This window comes from Microcebus murinus, chromosome 8 (genome assembly GCF_040939455.1).
Source record: "Microcebus murinus isolate Inina chromosome 8, M.murinus_Inina_mat1.0, whole genome shotgun sequence".
In the NCBI taxonomy this organism is placed as follows: Eukaryota; Metazoa; Chordata; class Mammalia; order Primates; family Cheirogaleidae; genus Microcebus; species Microcebus murinus.
The window spans coordinates 6,346,894-6,369,204 of NC_134111.1; the positions used below are offsets into that span (position 1 = coordinate 6,346,894).

The 22,311-nt window shown below is 40.7% G+C and overlaps 1 protein-coding gene across 1 annotated transcript in view; it reads right to left on the reverse strand.

The window, feature by feature from the left end:
• CNTNAP5 (contactin associated protein family member 5) overlaps positions 1-22,311 on the reverse strand; it is a 772,432-nt gene that overhangs the window by 375,361 nt on the left and 374,760 nt on the right. The window contains exon 7 of the mRNA XM_012755965.3: positions 9,544-9,687. Within this exon, the coding sequence (XP_012611419.2) occupies positions 9,544-9,687 (144 nt within the window). The remainder of the gene's footprint in view (positions 1-9,543; positions 9,688-22,311) is intronic.

A 22,311-nucleotide genomic window follows, 5' to 3' on the forward strand; every position in this document is an offset into this window, starting at 1 on the left:
CGTTGTCCCTCAGACCGTTGGAGGGCATTGGAGAGTGCAGCGCACATTCCACACATGCGCACTGTGGGCGCTGGCCGAGTGGGCTGCTAGGCAGGACAGGCAGTGGGGGCAAAAACACCCTGAGGCTGGATAAATGCCCTCAGCAGCCGCCTGTGGCCCACAGGCTGTAGTTTGAGGCCCCCTGTTAGGTGGTGATGCTGGGACTTAGTCATACTGCCTTCAACGATCATAGTCTTCTTCGACACACAGAGCTTTTGTCCACATACATTTCCTGTCTGTCACATATTCAGCACTGAGTGACACAGAAGAGAATTTCTTTTAGCAAAATACTTAGGGTGATAAGAATAACTCTCGCAAAGAACTAAACGAGGGCAAGGCGCGTCGTTTCCCATGTTCCCTCCTTGAGATTTTGCCTATGCCATGCCTGGCTTGGGTTGCCTCCCTGCCACCTCGGACTTATCTGAGACACCCTTTCTTCAAAGCCCAGCCAAATTCCTGCACTTTGGTGAAGTCTTTCCCGAACCTACCTACTGCCCTGTAAATTTGCCTCTCCCACCCCGTGAGCTACGCTGGAGTCCGGCGACAGACCGGGCGCGGTGTCGGCGAGGGGGCCAGCAGCAGCGCTGGGCCCGCGGGCAGGGCAGGGCGTGAAGCAGGTGAGGACGCGGGAAAACCAAATGGGAACCGAGGATCGTGGCGGGTAATCCAGGTGGAGAGAAAAACAAACGTGGGTGCGAAGCCCCAGAGGCGAGTGAGAGGAGGCGCGGGCGGAGAGTGGCGAGGAGGTCGGGACCCGGCCGAGGGCGGCGCACGGCTCCGCGCTCTGAATCCTGGCCGGCCCACGGGGGCGCAGCGAGCGGACAGCAGTCTGGGGTCTTTCGCCGTCTGGAGGCAAAGGCCATTTGCCGCGAACACGGCGACGGCCAATGACTGTATTTCGAGGACGACGGTGGCTCGAGAGCTAGGCTGCGCCACGCCGCACACGCCGGAGCCACAGCAAGGCGAGGCCGCCGGCGCTGGGGGGCAGAGAGGGCACCCGCCCCACCGCGCCACTCCCGCCCCACCGCGCCACTCCCGCCCCGGGTCCGCCCGCCCCACCGCACCACTCCCGCCCCGGGTCCGCCCGCAGCGCCACTCCCGCCCCGGGTCAGCCCGCCCCACCGCGCCACTCCCGCCCCGGGCCCGCCCGCTACACCGCGCCACTCCCGCCCCGGGCCCGCCCGCCACACCGCGCCACTCCCGCCCCGGGCCCGCCCGCGGGCTGCGCCCTCCCCACCCATCCGCACGTGTCACCGCGGTTTCCTCGCTGCGCTCCGCGAGGCTGTGACCCACGCGGCTGACCGGTGGGTGGGGCGGGAGTGGCGGCCAGCACGTGCCCAGCAGCAGGGCCCTAAGGGCGGTTCTGCTTTGTGACTTTTCAAGCTTCCACATTATTTGCTATGTCGCCACTGGTCCCCGCGCTCGCGGCCCCCTGGAGCCGAGGCTTGCCGGCCTGCCTTCCAGCCCCCTCCTCAGTGCTGCAGCTCCGGCCTGGTGGCCGCACGGCCTGCGGGCTCCGCGACGCCGCTTTGCGTGAGACCCTGTTACGTGTTCTGCACTGCCCCGTTCAGGGTGTGAACCTGCCGGTGAGTTCCGAGAAGGATGGTTAGTTTGGGGCTGGGTCCCGGAAGAGGTGAAGGAGAAAAAAGGCGGCTCAGCTGGAATGGGAGAAGCCGGGCATGGAGAGGCATGAGAGGAGGGTGTGCACAGAGTGAGTTCCAGGAACCGCGTGCAGCCTGGGCCCGCTGGCAAGGAAGCCGCACCCGTGGGAAGGTGCGGGAACAAACCCGTGCATTGGAAGAGCCGATTACAATGGCATTTGAAAGCCGCACATAAACGTTCCTATTCACACAAGAAGAATATGGGAGCCGCCGAAAGCGGAGGCTGAGCCTCCGGGAGGCAGTAAGTCCCAGCCCGGACTCCCGACCCTCGCGGCAGCCCGGAGGAGGCCCGGCAGCCCGGGCGGGGACTGCAGAGGCGGAGAGCCACCGCACAGCCGGATCAGACTCTCCGCCCTTTGCTGCCACCTTCCTTTCTCTGACCAAGGCTAGGATTCTGTCCCTAAGCTCTTACATTGCAGGAGACACCAGGAGGGGTGTCGTTGGCAATTAGCAAACCACATGGGGCCATTTCAGAAACACCCCATTGGGCTTCATGGATCTGCGCAGCCTTGTATTTTTTCTTTCTTTACTTTCATCTAAAAGTCATTCAGGATCTTAGGACAAAAGGATGTGTGATAAAAGTGAGTAAAATGTAATGGCGGAGCATTTTCCAGGAGAGGAAGGCGAGATCCGTGAATGGCACAGCCGCGGAGCGCGCATCATCGACCTCCCTAGTCCTGAGTATACAGCACGTCCCTATCCAGTGTGGGTATAGTGCCCGCCCGCCCGCCTGCCGCGCACAGATGTTTGGGGACAGAGGAACGACAGGACCAGAGCCACAGAGCTCTGTCACCACCCTCCAGTGACGTCCCTCAGGCACGAGCATCGTGGCCCGTCTGTAAGACGAGCTCTCAGAAACCGAAGTCTTCAGGTGGAGGAGCAATCATTGCTGCTGGTGGTGGTGGGGAAAGAGCATAAAAAGCACATGCTCAGCTCATGATTTGGAAGTTTTGTGTAGAAGGAAAATACCTGAGTTGATTTCAACTTTCCCTTAGCCCTACTCTGTTATAAAGCACTTGGATATTCAGATGAGTAGGAGGCAGCAGGTGGGGTGAAGCTGGCAGGGTTTGTGGGCTTCTGTGGCCCCTGTGGGTGGGCATGGACTTGGTGCAGACTTTAAACAACGCGGTTGCGTCAAAAATCCATAACCTTTACCCCAATAATCTTCATTTCTAGTCATCTATTTTAAATTTCAGAAAATTACTTTCGCTTCATGGTTGTAATCTCAGTATTATTTTGGCAGTGAAACTTCACACAATTCAAATTTTAACACAGCAAACTCTTAAATGGACTATAGGGAATCGATTAATGTTTAAATCATGTTTATAAATGAATAGATAGAAAGAAGTTTTCTTTAATAACTTTAAGTAATAATTTCATGGATAAGCAAATGAAATTGGCCACCTTAAAACAGCGAGCCATCACACTGATTTAAGATAAAACAGTTACCAGAGAGGATGACTGCTATGTTTGTGTCCACCCTGCCTCCCCCTCCAAATTCCTATGTTGAAATCTGATCTCCAGTGGGTTGGCCTTAGGAGGTGAGGCCTTTCAGGAGGTGATCAGGTCATGAGGTCGTGGGATTAATGCCTTTACGAAGTAGGGATAAGGGAGTTTGTTTGCCCTTCAACTGTGTGAGGACACAGCAAGAAGGCTACGGTCTGCAACCCGGAAGTGACCCGGACAGAACTGGGCCATCCTGGCATTCTCTGACCTCTGACCTCCTGGCCTCCAAAACTGTGAGAAATAAATTTCTGCTGTTTACAAGCTACTTAGTTTATGGTATTTTGTTGTAGCTGCCTGAATGGACTAAGAAAATGACCATTCCACTGCTAGTTTATTTCTTTTTTGGTTTTAAACCATATTATTCTTCATATGACCTTGAAGCTATTTAATTTCAATTTCCCCGAAGAAAGGAAGGGCGCAACTGCTCAGGAAGCTAATAACGTGGAAGTGATTTTCCGGGGTATGAGGAGCATGTGGCATAGATGCAAGGGTTGTGAATGTCACACTGGTCACATGGCAGTGGAAGACAGCAGGGACGTGGAGAGAGAAGACATGATATGTTAGTTCCTTTTGCAAAATGATTCCTTCCGTCAAGGGCAAGTATCATTCATCGCAGAGCATGCTCACAGAGATGAAGCATGATCCTGGGGACAAGCAGATCAGATTATAGGCTTCACTAGACAGTAGGGAGTTTTCTCTGAGCAATTTTCACAAGCTTCTGGGTCACAGGAAGGCCAGACACAGGTTTCTGCCACTGTGTATGCGTGTGCACATGCAGAAATGAATGTATGTGTGCTTTCACGTGCACACTCATCTCTTACGTACACCTCTGAGTGTGAGTGTTAGCTTGATTGAGTGCTAAAAGAAATAGCCATCCATACTCCGAGGAGTTGCCTGGCAGCACGAATGCAAACGAAATACAATAAACTACACAAAAGCCCACTGTTGTTCTTTATCAATAAACCAGTTGTATCCAAGACCACTGGGGAACATCATTCTAAAATGCCTTTCTTTAAAGAAGTTCATTATTTGATCAAATCTAAAGTGATGCTTATTGTTACATTGCCTAAAACGAAGGAGATGGATAAGTCTGTAATACATTTACTCCAAACTCACTTCATGATTTATAGTTTGGGAGTAAACTAAAATTCAGATTGAGAAAAAAAAATAAAGAGCAATCTCCAATCTACTTTTATTATTCAGAAACTGTATGTGACTTCATTAATTGACATAAAATGGCAAATAAATCTTGGCTTACTTGCCAACCTCAGTTGAATGGATTTGTAGAAGTTTTACTTAATAACAGCTTCAGTGGATTGGGTGCTTACTGTGGACCATGCACTGTGATAAACACATTATAAACAGATTTAATCATCACACTAACACTTTGAAGTAGACACTATAATTGTTACCATTTTACATAAGAGGATACGGAAGTTCAGGAACTAGCTCACAAAACCCCATAGTTGAGTGAGCCAAAGAGAATGGATTAAGAACGTAGGAAATCAGTCTCTCAAATATTACATTACTGTTGGTATGTCCAAAAACCTTGGATTGAGAACACCATTAGGCTTCCCTCTAGGATGAGTAGAAAAGCATTTTGTGACTGTTTATAAATTTCAGCCATCGGGTTGGGAATCTCATTACAGAGGCTCAGTATTGGCCATTGGCCATTTAATCACTTGATTTCAATTATTTGAAGACAAAGGCACAGAAGTGAATTGACATGTTCAATTAGCTCCAAAACCGGTTCTATAACTGAATTCTTCTTATTAGCCATTTGCTTTTTTCTTCCCTTCTGTTGAAGACAAAGTAAAGTAATATGAACATTTCTACTATGTTCTTCTAAATGATAAAAAGATATTTTAAGAATAATAAAGTGAGTGACACTACCGTCAACTCATAGTCATGCTACTCTCCTTCCCTCTGGGAGAGAAGATGAAACACTCAGAAAGTACAGCTCAAAAGAAAACATATTTCTTAGAATGTAAGGAATAAAATTAATCATTTTCAGGAAACTATTTGGGCAATATATTTCTTATGTATATAATAAACCACATTACGGGTATTGTACACACACTTCGATGGGCCATTTACTTTCTGATTATTCATTATACGGCACTGTATTAGCACAGGACAGAGGATCCGAGAAAGAAGAGGGAGGCACTTTTTATGTCTACTTTAAGCTGTTGGTTTTACAGCATTTCGGGATGTGGAGGATCGTCTTGTAGTCAAATCAAGCTATAAAGACTAAATTGAATTATCCCCACGGAACAGCTGTTAAATCTCCGGGGAGTGGGCAGGTCCCACAAGAAAGGGATGGCAAATTGCAATGGCGATGCTGCCCGGCTGTCGCCTGCTAGACAGGCTTACGCTGCGTGAGGGCAATGCTGGGGCTTCCCTGAGCTTTGAGCCACATTTTGTAATTTGTGGGTATTACCATACTCATGCTGCCCAGCGTGTTGATTCCTTGAATCTCCTGCTAAACTCTGAACTTCCCAAGACTCAAAAGCTGTAAGTGAGGCTGTGAACTCTGGAAAAGGACAAAAACATTGTGCCTTCCAAGAGCCCTTACTTAGCACCACAGAGACTTAGTGACTCAGAGCAAAGCTGGTATTGTAGCGGATACATTGTCTTTGGGGAAAACTTTAAGCTTGACTACAGGAATGAAAGAGTTTGTACTTCAGTCTTTAACAGTGTAAACCATTCCTTCCCACAAGGAATTCCTGAAGGAATAATACCAGGTATATAAGAGTGGTGTGGGGGTGTGTGTGTATAGTGATATGGATTCTCACTTAAGCAGGGTGCTGGAAGCAATTTGGAAGAAAAATAATGTATATTTCATCCTTTAAATTGTGAAGGTTAAAACTAAGGTTGTCTACATGAACAGTAAGACAGTTTTCCTGGGATTTTTCATTTCCAAGTGCATTAGTACTAAATGGATTATTTATGGCTCATATTAACAGCACTGCCAATTAAACCCCAAGGAGTAAAGTTTTAGGCAACTGGGTAAGTGATATAGTAGCTTAAAAATCATCACAACATTTATTAAAGTTTCAGATAATGATTCTCTCAGAAAAAGAAATGATGGAAGCTGCCAATATTCAGAAACCTGTTTTCTTGTTTCCTGTTTTCTCCATCTTTTGCTCTGTTTATTCAGTGACTGTATTTAATATATCTCAACATTAAAGATATTTTCTAACATGTAATATGTATGGAGATTTTCTTTATGAAAGTCACCATAGGGATCTTAGTTGTTTATACCTAAAGCTCAGGCTTTTATACTTTCAAGTCTCAGTTTATGAACAATGGAAGTGAGCAATGTTTTTATAAACTTACTGTGTTTCAACTTGCTCTGCCAATTCTTAGCACAGTGGCAGGTAGCGCTGCCCTGGGACGTGCATGGCACTAGGCTATTAACCTTCTGGTAGGGCATGATCTCAGTGTAGGTGTCCCTGTGTCAGCAGACTGAACTCAATGGAACTGCTATGAAGTATTTCTTGGAAATAATATTGAGAAAGGCATGGGCATTGGTGTGTTTTCCATGGCTCAAGTCTCCTGACCTACACTCAAAAAAATGTCATCAGCATGCCAGTGTTTAGGTTATTTAGGAGATGGGCGACCTAAGCTCATGTAGATAAGTTGCGGAATTGCCAGCAGCCTAGGGAATGAGCAAAGGAGGGACAAGTAACATCTCTGGATCTCCTAGAACCAGTCAGGTGACTAACCCCTCCCTAGCACTATCCTAACCCTTCCTAACTAAAATAGTCAGAAACTTGGCACAAACCTTTTAAAGTATTGGCAAACTTTAGTCTCAGTGAGATTTCTCTCTAGAAAACCTGCCTCACACTCTGGAATACAATGGCAAATTTTTAAAAGATGTGTTAATGTAAAGCTTAAAAATATGAAATGTTCATTATAGGTTATACCTATCAAGAGAAAAAACAAACACAACATCATTTAATACCATAGGTTTTTTTCCCAGATAGTTCAATGATCAGATTTTGAAGAAAATCAGGTTTTGCCTGTCAATGATAAGGTTACCTATTTTGCCATAGGTTAAAAAGAATTTTAGTTTTAGAGACTTCCAATTAGAAAAATATAAAGTAGCATAGTTTTTTCTATTTTTCCTGCTAAATAGAACCAAAAGATCCTGGAAATTATGTGTGACACAATCCTAAGAAGACTCGGAATGGGAGAAGAAAGCATGTATAAGGAACAGGGTGGCAGGGAGCTCCCTGGATCTTCTTAAGTCATTTGTCCTCACCATATTGCTGAAGAATAGCCCAGACAGACCAACTGGCACAGACTAAAATTCTTAAAAATTGCTATTAGAATTGCCTGCTCTCTCTAGCCAGAGGATAAGGAAAGGGGTAGCAGAAATAGACAGAATAATTTCAGGTGGTAACTCCTCTACCCAAGCAAAACACCATAGAAAAACCTGTGACCCAACTTCCATTCAGCCACGCTGTAACAAAGTGCCCAAAACCTGGTCAGAGTCATATCAGAGAAGACCAATCTGGGAACTTCTGAGTATCCTGAAACTTAATTTTTGTCAGATTGTACCAAGTTTTTCCCTGTGGTATCTATGGAGACCACAAGGGGACTGAACTTCCACTCCAGTCAGCAGGGATGAGGAATCCCACCCACGCCCTGCAGGGGGATTGTCAGATTTGGCTTAGTGGTGAGTCAGGACTTTCATCACAGCACAGTGATAACAAGGACACGCCCACCACACACACATGGACACGCCCACCACACACACACACACTCACACACACACAGGAGTAGGGTCACTGGAAGTCACATGGGAGCTATAATGAGGCCTTACTACTCATCCAAACCAGAGAGGTCCTTCATTGCTTTAAATACTTTTTTTTTTTTTTTTGTCTTTTGGCAATAAAAAGAAAAAATATGAGTAATGCAATAATCTTTCCTTCCCCTCTTGAATTTTCTAAATTATGTTTGACAATCAGAGCAAAAATAACACTATCTGAAATGGTTTTAAATATATACAGAAGAAATAATAATTAAGACAATTATATGTTAAATAAGGGAAGGTAAAAAGATATAAAACACAGTTAGGTTTCTACATTCAAATTCATAAAATTATGAAATCAGTAAACCATGATAAAGTATATATTTATATATAAATACATATAAAATGCCTACAGAAGCCACTAACAAAAGCTATATACAGAAATACACTCAAACACTAGATGAAGCAAAATGGAATTTTAAAAATCATTTAAGAAACACACAGGAAGGTAGAGAAAAGAGAAAGAAAGAAACAAACAAACAAAAAATTAAGTAGACATTTAAGCCTAACATATTATTAATTACTTTAAATGTTAACGTTCTAACTACACCAATTAAAAGGCAGAAAGTGGAAGAATGGATTAAAAAACATGATCCAATTATTTGCTGTCCAAAGTCACTTCCAATATAACTATATAGGAAGGTTAAAAGCAAAAGGATGGGAAAAGTTATATCATGCATTTGAACAGTAATAGAAAGAAAGTAGGAATGGCTATATTAATATCAGATAAAGTGACTTTAAAATCAGAGACAGAAAATAACATTATATAATGATAAAAGGGCTAATCCACCAAGAACACAGAGCAATACTAAATGTGTATGTACCAAACAACAAAACTATAAAATATATGTGGCAAAAGCAGATAGAACTGGAAGGGGAAATAGACAAATCCACAATTATATTTGGAAGCATCAACACCTTCACTGCACTTACCATGTGCAAGGCACCCTGCTAGGCATTGTGAAGCAGTAGTAAAAAAGAAAACACAGTCCTGACCTTTGTGAAACTCATGGTCTACTAGAGAAGACAAATATTAATTTATTAGAAAATCATTTAATTTGCCAGTATGATAAATACTACAAGGGGAATCTCAATAACTCTGAAAGTTTAACCTCTCTTATTTAAAGTGCCCTATATTTAATATCAGCAATAAGTAGGCAAATATGTAATTCCCAAGCTATAGAATGTAAGATAATCTGTAGTTCTCTTGTTGCATTTCCCAAGATCAAAAAGAAATTCATGTTATCCCAGTGTAGACTGCAAGCCCTACCCACAACTGAACACACCCCACAGTCAGGACAATAGAATTCCATGGATGCCTCTAATGCATTTGTTTCTTTCCCTAATGCAATTTACACTGATTCAGTCCCTGCCACTCCTCCTGTTGCCCAGTGAGTGTCACCTGTGAGGTTGATGGGGACATGAAGAGCATGAGATAAGCATATTCTGAACAGGTGCAGGGGGGAGTGCCTAAAGCGAGACATAGAAACTCGAGACAAAAATGATGGTTTGACTTACCACAGTATAGATCTGATGCTTTCGTCTCTTAGCCAGGTCAATTATATTTACTCCATTGTAGTAAAGGTTTTCAATACATCCATGGAAGTTTTTCTTTAAAAAGGTTCCAGGTTTGCCTGGTACTGGAATTCCTCCAAAACTGAGCTTTATAGGGGGAATAAAAATCAACTTTTAGTTAAATAGGCTCTAAAGGAATAGGAAAGGAAAGAAGTGAATTTTGGGAGATTCAATTGTATGCATGAACCAAGTGGCTCAAATAATTATAGATGCCACTTGATTACACATTTAAAAAGATACTGATTAGCTCATGTAAAAATAACTATAATTGCTTGCTTCTTAAGGGCTTATTTTATAAAACGATTTTCACTTCCTTTCTGAACCTTTTTAATACTAAATAAAACAATAATTTACACAAGACTGGAAAAAAGAAAAGAAAATCAACATTTTTATATTTATCTTTTATGCAAGCATCCTTGAGAATATGGCCATACTAAAACCAAGAGACAAACAAAGCATACCTCTATTTAGTTACAGAGAGACCTAGTTTAAAAGCCAGCATTATATCCAAGACTGTATGGACAAGATTGTTTTCAAATTATCATCTATAAAGATGAAAAATAGGAAATAATCCAAATGTCCTATAGAGTTTTGTAAAGCAAGTAATCAAGAATCAATATGATGGGCTCTTAATCTCTTAATTGTTAATAATGATACTTACTAAACATTTGTAATAAAATGGGAAATGAGTATAATGTTGATTGAAAAATGAAGAGTCATAATGGGGTATACAGTATGATGTCAGCAATAAAGTTTTGCATATAATATAGTCCAGAAGGGAACACACTGAATTGTTAATAATGTCTCTTTCTGGAAAGGTTATGAGATATTAGTTTTCTTTACCACTTTTCTTTCCTGTAAATATTAACAAAAATTACTTTTTTAATGGATATATTATTTAAGAAACAAAACTGACCTGTTATGAATACTTTTTCTACTATGCAAGTGAAGCAGGATAGTTTTATAACCACATTTATCCGAGCACCATTTAAGGAGAAATTCAGTTTTTCTTCACTTCACTGAAATAACACCATCAGTGTGTACTTAAACTACGTAAATCTTTGGAAACCCACCCCCTTCAGTGTTTCAGGAGGATGTGTTCTCCCAATCAGAAAGTCTTCTCCTTATATGAATAACTACTGGTACTACTTCTAAATGTTTATTTTTTCACAAGTTCCACACTATTTTTTTTAACAAAAAACCTTTCTTAATGCACTACCCAGTGCATTATAATAGGTGATGAAGATTATTAATCCTATTGCCCGCTTTTTTTACTACTGCTTTAATTTTTAAAGAGAATTATATGATATTTTTCATCTATTATATTTAAAATTTAATTCCAGAATAATTTTATTTAAAATAGCTTGTAATTTTGGTGGAAAATTTGTTATTTCCTTTAATACATTTATTGGGAGAAGAATGGATACATTTTGAAATATTTCATTTTCCTCTTCAAGAATCCAATGTCACATTCTATTTTCAAAATATTTCTGATAAGTCCCCTAAACTATTATTTTCTTTCCCTAGTGCACATACTTGTCATTAAATTAATTCCTATGCATTTCATGCTTTTAAAAATTCCATTGTATATAAATTAATTTATGAAACATTTTATCACATAAATGATATACCCATCCTATTGGTACTGGTTTATTTTCTCTAACCAAATACTTGTATATACTTTTATGTTGAGTCATATACTTTTTAGCTAATTTCTTTTAATTTGTAAAGGATATATGGGCATAACTCTTTATATTGTGCTTTGCTTTACTGTGCTTAGCAGATATTGCATTTTCTACAAATTGAAAATTTGTGGCAACCCTACCTTGAGCCAGTCTATCAGTGCCATTTTTCTAACAGCATGTGCTATATCAGCATTCTAATCAATAAAGCATTTTTAAATTGAAGTATGTGGATTTTTAGATAATACCGTTATTGCACATTTAATAGCATAATGTATCTATAAATTTTATGTGCCCTGGGAAACCAAACAAATTTCTGTGACTTGCTTTATTATGGTACTTGATTTGTTGTGGTAGTAGGGAATTGAACCCACAATGTCTCCAAGATATGATTGTAATCACATGATATATAAAAAACATTTTATTATTTTTTAAATAAACTTTTGTACTGTTTTCCTCCTTTATTTTGTTGTTTTGGTCAAAACTTCCTAAGATCTAGCCAAAGCTTTTAAAGCAATATTAAACAGTAATAATGTATAGAGCCTTGTAATAACAACACCACCAACAAAAAACAAACCCCAAATTTCTATTTCTTAAGTATGCATAATGCTGATTCTGACTCCACATTAAGAAGGTAATCTTCTACTTTCATTTCATACCTTATCTATTTATTTATTTGAAATAGGAATGAAAAACTGGTTTCATCAATCAGTTTTTCAAAACTCCATTTGACAGAATACAGGATATTTTGTTTAATATACTGATGGTTTGAATTGTATTACCACATCATAAGTTAACAGATTCTCTCTTCTTGACCACTCATGTGTTTCATTTGCCTTGAGATATATGCATTCATATTTTAAGAAATAAATGAGTTTGAGCTCTAGTTTTCTTTTGTCAAGTATTTAGATCAAGTCTAGACTTTGAGGAAAACTAAGAGAGTTTTATCTGTTACTATAAGAATGATTCATAAATCTTATAAAATAATCTGAAAAGTTTGAAATTACTAATGAACTGAATTCCACAAATATTTTATAAAAATATTTCTTTGATAAATTATTTCATCTTCTTTGTTGATTTATTACAGTAGACAAAAATTTTCAATTTGAGTCATTTACATTTTTAAAAAAGGATACATTTTTGACTTGCAAATCTTTTGCATAAATCAAATTTTTAATGGAAAAATTATGAATACAATTGAATTTTATTACTTTTACTTATTTATTTTTATAGTTTTAAATATTTAATGATTTTTTTTATTTTCATGTTGGCCACCTTTTCAATTTCTATAAAAATTTTTATTGTTCTACTTCCCTCGGTTATGATTTAGGAAAATAATGGTTGCAGGAAAATATCTAGAAAAAAAAGAGAAAAAAAACCACTGTCTTTTTAAATAGCAAAAAATAGTGCTTGAAAGAGTCAGAATAGAGGGCTTTGTTAGGAGTCAAATAGCATGGAGGATACTGCACCTAGCAAAATTGCAATTTCCTGCTGCACCTAGGGGAGGTACCCTCCTCATGGTCTGGATGGAGAGTTTTGGAGAATCGAATGGAGCTAAGTATACAGTTAGAGGTGTGGGGCCTGCTCTCTGGTTCTCTCAGGGGAATTGAAACTGGATGCGGGTTGGGCGAATGTAGACAGACGTCACAGGATAGATCTTGGAAAACACAGAAAGGTACTTCTGCTCAGATTCCCACAGCTGTGATGGCTGCAGGCCTGTTAGAGTGGTCTCAAAGTCTGCATTGCCCCAGAGCCAAACAGCCAGAGGTGAGACAGATTAGCAGTGGCGAAGAGAGTGGCCGTAGAAGAGCCTAAGGGCTGCTTCACATGACCTGGTCAGTCCAGCACAGAGTGAGGGACGCTGCCAAGGGTCCCCAGGCCTGTGAAAACAGAATGGGGGGATGGATGGGCCAAGGCTCTCAGGACATGTGCTAAGGGCTGGTAGCTGGATTTGGACATCCGGGAGAGTCCGAGTGACTACTCTTTACAGCCTTAGGCCACTGCAGGCATCACAGACAACAGCAGCAGAAGCTGACTCTTGATTTTCATGCGCCTAAACTTGGTAAGACTTGGTAAGAATAACATGCCCCCCCCCCCCCCCAGTGCAGGACAACGTGCAAACCACCCAGCTAGTGACCTGCCCGGGGAAAAAGAAAGAAGTAGAAAGAGGATATGATAATGTAACTCAATAATTACACAATAATTTACTCTCTTTTAAGTCAGCATTAACTAACTATTATTCATCATCAAAGTTAGATTTTTCCACCATCAGGAGAAGCAGAGGCTAATGAGCATGCTGAATCCAGTTAGGGAGAAGAAGCAAAACTGTATTTATGCACATTTGAATGTGACCGTGAATTTTAAACCTACTTTAGATTTTTAGATTTTTCAAGTATTGAGAATTAGAGGTTATAATTGCACTGTAGAATTATAGATTTTAGTCCATTATCAGATAAGTTAGACTGGCGAAATTTGCTTCATATATTGATGTTTTTCTTAACTATTGTTTTTTCTAAATATTTCATAAATACATGTGGATTATACTTGGTATACCCCTCTTAATTCCTTTAATAATCATATTTTTGGATCATTTGCATACATATTTTTATCTAATTTATCAAAACATTGATAATAAAAATTAAAATCTTGCTCTATACTGTGTATCTGTGCATCCGTGCGAGGGGCACTGCTGTGCAGGAACCCACCTGCCAAATCACAGTAGCTATTCTTTGCAAAAACTGAATACTGATCATGCTCAAGCTATTCTCCTGCTTGGTTCAGCTGGCCTCTGATTGGCCCTGTCCCCAATTTCCAACGTCGGCTTTTCTCCTTGAACTCTGGCCATTAGTCCATTGGTCTGGCAACTTCTCTGGTTAACCGACAGCCACTTTCCTCAGCCTGGCTTCAAGGCCTTGACATCCTGAAACCACCACACAGGTGCTCGCACCAGGGCAGCATGAACCGATATCTACATAGTTTAAAATGAATAGCTTTTTATCTTTGCGTTTATTGATATTTCATGTACTACACACATATCATAGGTTTAAGTGTTCTTAATTAGAGATCAAAATGATTATTTTACAACAGCCTTTATTTTTTTACCTTAATTTTTACTTTTGAAGGTACTAATTTTTCTACTCATGCTTTCCTTCTGTACATATTTATAAGATACCTCTTTGTCCCCAAATTAAACCTTTGTGTTTTTTTAAATGTTTAATTTTCTTTTACTAATTTCATTGTTGAGGATGTTAATGCTATGAATAGATGCTTCTACTTAGACTCTGGCATATTTCATTATGAATCAGACATTGATGATACTGAATAGGTATTATAGTTCAGGGGACACAGCCTGTATGAAGTGGCCTTCGGTATATGGAAGACAAGAGTGGAAACCAGCTTCCACTAGATTATGAGCTCACTCACTGATTAAGTTTCCATAGGCCTTCCAAACAAAATTTGTCTTATCCCACCAGTAACTTTCAATTAAAATTAATCAAAAACTCTTTTATTCTTATTATTCTATTATCAACTGTCAGAAACACTTGCAAACATTAATTCTGATTTTTTGGCACGATTTCAGTTCACTGAGTAACTGTTGAGGTCTTACTTTCTGTAAGCCGTGATTCCTGGCTCTGTGGTGGAATTAAGGATAAATCACACACTGTCTCTTCTCTCTAGAAACGTAGGCCAGACACTAATGACAAACCTGTCCTCCAACAGATTGATTGGCGGCAAAGTATGGTAAGAACAGTACAGAGACAGATTGTGCTATGCAAGCAAAGGAGGAGGAGGGATTGGAAATAACTGTGGAAAGCAAGTGTGCAATTGGAGTTTAAAGTACAGTAGCATTTTGAGGAATGCATTTAGGAATATAGCAATTACAGAAACATATATGAAGAAAACTACGGAAGGTGATAGAAAGGATCCCCACCCCAGGCCGGAAAATAAAAAGTAGCTGATGATACCCATACAAGTGACCAAAAGAAAAAGAAACCATGGAGCTTTAAGTTATAAATAAAATGAACACAATAAGTTGGAGTCATGTGACAAGATCTTTGAATGCTGGGCTGAATAGAGAGTTACTGAAGGATTTTTAGTAGAAAAATAATAATCACCTTTAGGAATACGTCACTTATTGCACTTGGGGGCAGAGGTTAGATCCAGGAGGCTTATTGTGGCCTCTGGTGACAGGTGACAGAAGCCCGAAAAACGCTGTATCCCTGTTGCAGGTGAGGGAGCCCAGTGCTGTGAGCAGCGCTCTCGGGACAGCAGCAAGGCAAGCCACTGTCTCCTTCAAGCTTCTGCTCAAAGGCCACCATCTCAGTGCTGCCTGCCCTGGCCAACGTGCCTAGAGTTGCGACGTCTTCCCTCTATCCCTGAACTCCCAGACCCATCACCCTGATCTGTTTTTGTGCTCCTGCCCATAGAGTATGTCATCTTTTTGCCACACCATTGACTCGCTTATCATGTTTCTTGCTTATAGTTTGTCTCTCCTGTTAGAACGGAGGCACCACGAGGACAGGATCCCTTGTCCTCTTCATTCGCCTGGTTGAAGCATGTCAAGGTGCCTGGTACACAACAGGTGCTGAGCAAACATATGTTGAATGTTTCAGAATATGTCCCTGAGAAAAAGTTTCTCAAAGGCACAGATAATATATTGCTCAGTTTTGAATATGTAATTCCAAGAGGTATGATTGAAACATAATAGAGTCAACAGATATTTGTTGAATTGGATATATATAAAAAATGATGGCTAGCATTTCTTCCAAATCTGCTTTTGTCTTATTACCCTTTTCGACAATTCAGCCTCTTTCTTTTCCTACTTTTCTTGTTTGCTTGGTCTTGGCAAATTGCATGGTGTGCCCTTCATTGATCTTAGGGGCCAACAAAAGCAGGTATTGGATTGCAAAGTGTCACTCATGGTCTCATCATCTTGGACAACAGGGTCTCTTTGGTAGCCTGCTGTATTAGCTGCTGCCACAGGTGGGCTCCAACTGGGCGAATCCCCTGAGAAAGCTTGCTTTGATGTTAAATGCATGAGGTCCCAGAATCTGCCACTCTCTTTTCCTTTGATCTTATTTTTCTTTTTCTGTCTGGTATTTGCTTGTCTCTTTCTCAATCTTTGATGTGACTTCCACAGCAATGAGTTCATTCCTCCCTATTGGCTGTTTCTCTGACCCTGTTTAAAGTGGGAATCTTCCTTTTCTGAAGATTCCACATTCTATCTGACTTGAATTTCTGATACTTTTGAAGTTCTCATTTGTAAATATTTATCTCACTTTGCTCTGACAGTCCACTTTGTAACAGAAGGGGTATGAAAAAGGATCCAAACTGCCATTTTCTTTCTGAACCTTTAGACTTGCACTGCTGGGTGTTTGTTGAGCTATAAAAAAAGTTCATAGCCCTTCAGGAGGAAAAGCCCACCACGGGCCTTTGGGACAGTAATTTCTACTATTAGAAATGAGGCCACCATCTTTCTTTTGGTTCCCTATTGTATTATCCTGGATGGAGCTGGAGCCTATTCTGAGTGAAGTATCACAAGAAGGGAAAACCAAGCACCACATGTACTTACCATTAAATTGGTACAAATTGAGCAACACTAATGTGCACATATAGTAGTAACATTCATTGGGTGTGGGGCAGGAGGTACGGGGAGGAGGGGATGGGTAAATCCACACCTAATGGAGGCAGTGTGTGATGTCTGGGGGATGGGCATGCTTTTCAGTGGGTGCAAAGGCAATTTATGTAACCAAAATATTGGTATCCCATAATACTCTGAAATTTAAAAAAAGAAAAAGAAATGAGGCTAAGAATTCTCAATTTTTCTGGTGAAATCTCCTGATTTTTAAATATTAGCCTGAATGCAAATGATTGAAAAACAAAGAAAGAAAAACAGTATACAGGCCACATGTGTTGATGGCAATCCAAATCTTGCCCAGGCTCACATTTTTATAAAACTTCCGTTCTACTGAGTGTGGCTGGATCAATGACTCAATCTGTCACATCTTTGGAACTTCTGGCCCCTATACCCTTCCTATGTTCATAGTGCTCATGATACCTTGTTTCTGCCCCCACTTTGGAGTCACATATTGAGAGGAGGCAATCGGTTACATCTTAACCAAAAATTACCTTTTCTTTATCGCTTCTATAATCTATTCTTTCACAATTTTCCAGCATACCCTTATTTCTACATAATAATCATCCTATTTCTTTTTTGCTGGAGGAAGACAATGAGGTTATCTTTCCCAGTCACAGCCCTGCATTGAATAAAAGGCAGCACTGGCTTACAGAGTTCTCCCTGTTCACTGAGCACCTGCGCTCCCTCGCCTGGTTCATGCCTGGCTTCCTGCCCCCCAGGTCCCCACCCCTCCCCAGATAGTCTGGCTTTGGCTGCTGACCCAAGCCTGACTGCTGTCCCTTACACTCCACATGGTTTGGGCCCTCTAGTGTGACCTTCAGCACTCTCTCTTGGATGGGGCTTTGTTTTAGTCACATTATTTTTATGTATTGAGCACCACGATGAGAACTTACTTTCACTAGTTTTTCTCTAAACTTTGACTTGGATACTATTAATTATTTAATTTTGCCACTGGAAGATAAAGAGAAGATGGCACACAGTGGGTCAGCAGCTTGCCCGAGGCCTCGCAGCCCCAGAGGGGCTGGAATTGCAAGTCCTTCCGCCCAGAGCCCCGTCTCTCGCCTGCTGCGCACCCTGCCTCCCTCTGCTTCTCATTCTATTGCGGAACCTTCTCAATGAATCAAGCCGCAGGGTAGGGTGACAACCTGTCCCGGTCAGACTGAAACATTCCCATTTTAAAAATAAGTTTTGCACCCTCAGAGCCCTCAGTCCTGGGCAACTTGGCGCAGTCTGCCCCACTGTCTCAGGCAAAGCAAGCAAACTGCCCCGTGCTATCTGATGACCTGCTGCAGCCCCGAGGAGAAGAAAAGGAGAGGTGGTGGGCAGTGGCAGCAGTAGAAGCCATCAGTATTTTCTCAACAGTATAACTCAGCTGTTCTTATTTTTTTGACGGAGCTACCCTATGTTCTCAATCTACTTACTATCAGGGTTTGCACTGGAGGTACACCAGGGGACTTCAGAAAGTTTGTGGAAAAAAAGAATTAAAAGATAGAAATGAAAGATATAAACTTTATTTCTTAGCATAAGCTCTATTACTGTAAGCACTGATGTCAGCCAGTTAGTCCACCCTTAAAGAACTGAGGGTCCTGGGAATTTAACCACGTCAATACTATTTTTTTTTTTACAGTATTAACTGAAGAAAAGTGGGTGCCCTTTATAGATTTTTTTAAGATCAGAAAACAAAAAGAAGTCAAAAGGAGCCAAATTAGAACTGTAAGGTAGATGGCTAATGATTTCCCATCAAAACTCTCACAAAATTGCCTGTTTGGTGAGAGGAGGGAGCAGGAACATTGTCGTAGTGGAGAAGGACTCTCTAGATGAAGCTTTCTTAGATATTTTTCCTCCAAAGTTTTGACTAACTTTCTTAAAATACTCTCATTATAAGCAAATGTTATTGTTCTTTGGCCCTCTAGAAAGTCAACAAGCAAAGTGCCTTTGGTATCCCCCCAAACTGTTGCCGTGACCTCTGCTCTCGACTGCGCCACTTTGGCTGTGGCTGGACCACGCCCACCGCATGGTAGCCATGGCTTTGGTCGTGCCTTGTCATCAGGATTGTACTGGTGAAGCCTCGTCTCATCCCGTTACAATTCTCTGATGAAATGCTTCAGGATCTTGATCTCAACTTGTGTAAAATTTCCACTGAAAGCTCTGCTCCTGGCTGCAGCTGATCTGGCTGTAATGGTTTTGGTATCCACTGATTGGAAGAGTGTGCTGAACTTTAATTTTCAGTCAGAATTGTATGTGCTGAACCAACTGAGTTGTCTGTGGTGCTGGCTATCATGTGTGCTGTTAGTCGTAGGTCCCCTTCAAAAGGCATGAGCAAGATCAATGTTGTCCTCACAAATTGATGTGTCTAGTCAACATTGTCTGGTCCCTTAACTCCCTTAAAATGAGTTATCCATTTGTAAACTGCTGATTTCTCTGGAAATTGTCTCCATAAACTTTTTGTAAAGAATTAGTGATTTCATTGGCTTTCCACCCAAGCTTCACCATAAATTTGATGTTTATTCTTATTTCAGTTTTAGCATCTCACTCTGATAGGTGCTCTTTACTTCTTAATGCCTCAACATAGATTCTTTTCTGACATGAGTTCATTTTGGTGCAAAAATATTTTGAAATTCATGCACAGTTTTTTCATAATATGCAACTGCTATGAACTTTTTGAAGAAACCTTGTATTTAGGACATTGTTTATACAAGTGTTGTTGTCATTATTGTTCTTGGTCCCAATCTGATTGACTGCTAGGCCTGTGGTTCTTTTCTCTACATATGTTTTTTTTTTTTTTTCACAGACTCACAGGCATTAGGTCCTGCCATAACCCAAATGATCTAATATATATTTTATAATTTTTTATTTGAATGCATTTACGCTATTTTTATCTGAGGCTCTTTAAGTTAAATCAAGCACATTTCAGTACTGAAGCAGAAAGTTCAATGGAAATCCTAACTTCAGTACCCCCCTACCCTGAGGCCAGAGGGGCTTCTGACATGGACCCATGGTGGCCGTCCTCCAGTACATCCTGTCTCGCAAAGGAAGGTGCTTGTGAGACAAGGGGGACAACTTGTGAAGTTGCCACCACCCTTGTAGATCATGATCTTGCCACACAGCACTCCAGAGTTTCCTGCCTCAGCAGCTCTGAAACTGCACTGAGGTCTGCACTGTCTTCTTTCCCCGTCTGAGGGGTGGTGAAGGGCAGCCGTTTGCAGCATGGACAGAGCTTGGACATGTGGGCTGTGTTTGTGAAGGTCTATCCATCACGGGAGGGGAGGAGAGCATATTTTATTCAGTAGTTGCTTAGGTTGATTTGTAACTCTTTAAATATTTAGATCCCTGGTATGTGCTTCTCTGTTTGTTCTCTTGCCTCAGGCCCTACAAATATACAAGTCGGGCCTGGCTAACTTCATATCATTTTATTGACAATTATAGTAATTTAGTAACAGTAATTAGTATAGTAATTCAGCCCAAATTTAGCCAGTCTCTAAATGTCTTATTAGCCACTTCCATTAGAAATGGCAGGCTAATTAAAACCTACTCTCATCCCTCTAAGAGAAAACAAGAAGATATGGCATCATTTGCTCTTTTAGTTCAAGTTAATAAAAACAATGAATTTTTTTATATACTACTAGTATTGAGATAGTCCCGCCATCATATTTGAAACAATGAATTTACTTGTAATACACACACGAGGAGTCTTTGTGTACCATTTCACTAAAATAAAACTTGAAAATATATAAAATTAGCAAAATTTTAATTTTAAATTTAAAATTAGAAGTAACGATGGCACCAAGTAAGTAACATGATTTGAAGCCTTGCAGGCGCGCAGAGCCCTGGGTAAGCCGGAGATCTGTGCTTGTGTCTCTGGGGTTGATTCTCCCTCCCCCAGAAAGAAGACCCTGTCACTGGGTGGATCTCGGGTGGGATGACCACACAGTCCAGGGCTCAAATACTGTTTCTGTTACTTGGTGGCTATTGGGGAATAGCATTAGGGCATGCCTTAATCTTTCTTTTATATTTGTGACATAAGAGTTGACAATCTCCTTCACAGGGCTGTTTTGGGGGTTAAACACAAAATCACAAAAATACCATACATAATAGAAACTCTTTTTTTCCTTCAATATTTTTTTTGTCTCACTTTCTTTTTACATCTACTCATTTTCCTTTTTTTTTTCTAGTTTATTTTTCTCTATGTAGGCCTTCTACTTTAAACTTGCAACTGAATTTCCAAATAAAAAAGGATCAATAACAATTATACCATCACATAATCTGGAAAACAGTTTCTTTAATGATCTGTAGTCATCTTGAACACCAAATAAATAGTTTTATTATGTCTGGCCAGTCCTTTAATCATGACTGAATTATAAGAGAGGTGTCCACCAGGAAGTGCCATCCAAAAGTAAGAGCAGCAGCAAGGGGTGGCCTCTGAGCATGGAGAAATTGCCAGGGACTTCTTAAAGGAATAAAAGTAGGGTGTGGATTGATTTTGTTTATAACTCATAGAAAATTCATTCATCTAACTCAAGGGCATGGATTGATATCATTTATAATTAACAGAAAGAAAATTCATTCACTTACTCAATAAATGTTTATGGAGTGTGTTTTATGTACCAAATATAATTCTATAGAAATAAATTAAAGTAAAGAAGAAAATCTCAACCTTTATGATGAACTTAAATTCTAGGGCTAGGGTGGGAATCATGAGTAAATAATTTAAAAAATAGGTAAATTTAATTATATATTATAATGTATTAAGTGTTAAAATACTATGCATAAAAATAAATTAGAGTATGTTATTTTAGTAGCAAGTATAAGAACTGCCTTTTAAATCATACATTCTTTCTAATGCCTGGGTTTCTTCTTCAAATATGTTTTTGCATTCAGTACAACATTCAAAAAGCTTAAAGAGAAAGTAAAAGTAAAAGGTAAATCTTCCTTCCTCTTTTATCCCCATCTCTTAGATCCTGTCTCACCTAGTACTTTAGTATACTTCCAGAAATTTCTTTGCCTATATGTGATTTCAAGTTGATATGTTCCTTTCTGTTTTTTAAACACAGAAACTGTTTACACTGCCCTACATATTGATTTTTCATTTAACATTTATATTGGAGACAGTTCTGTATCAGGACACATAGGATGGCCTCATTCTTTGCGGTGAGTGCGCTGCGCTTTTGTGTGAATTTGTGAAGCACCTGGACACAAGGTAAGCAAGAGGCCAAGGCCTGGCTCATCAACTGGCAAAGACAAAGAAGTCAGTTTTTAGATTCAGACAGTTTTTGACTGGTCCCATCCCGTGGTCCCATCCCACACGCCAGAAAAGACAAGCCCTAAACGAAAGTGGTCAGATGACCGCAACATGAGCTGCAGGATCCCCCTCGATGAGGACCCGAATCTAGA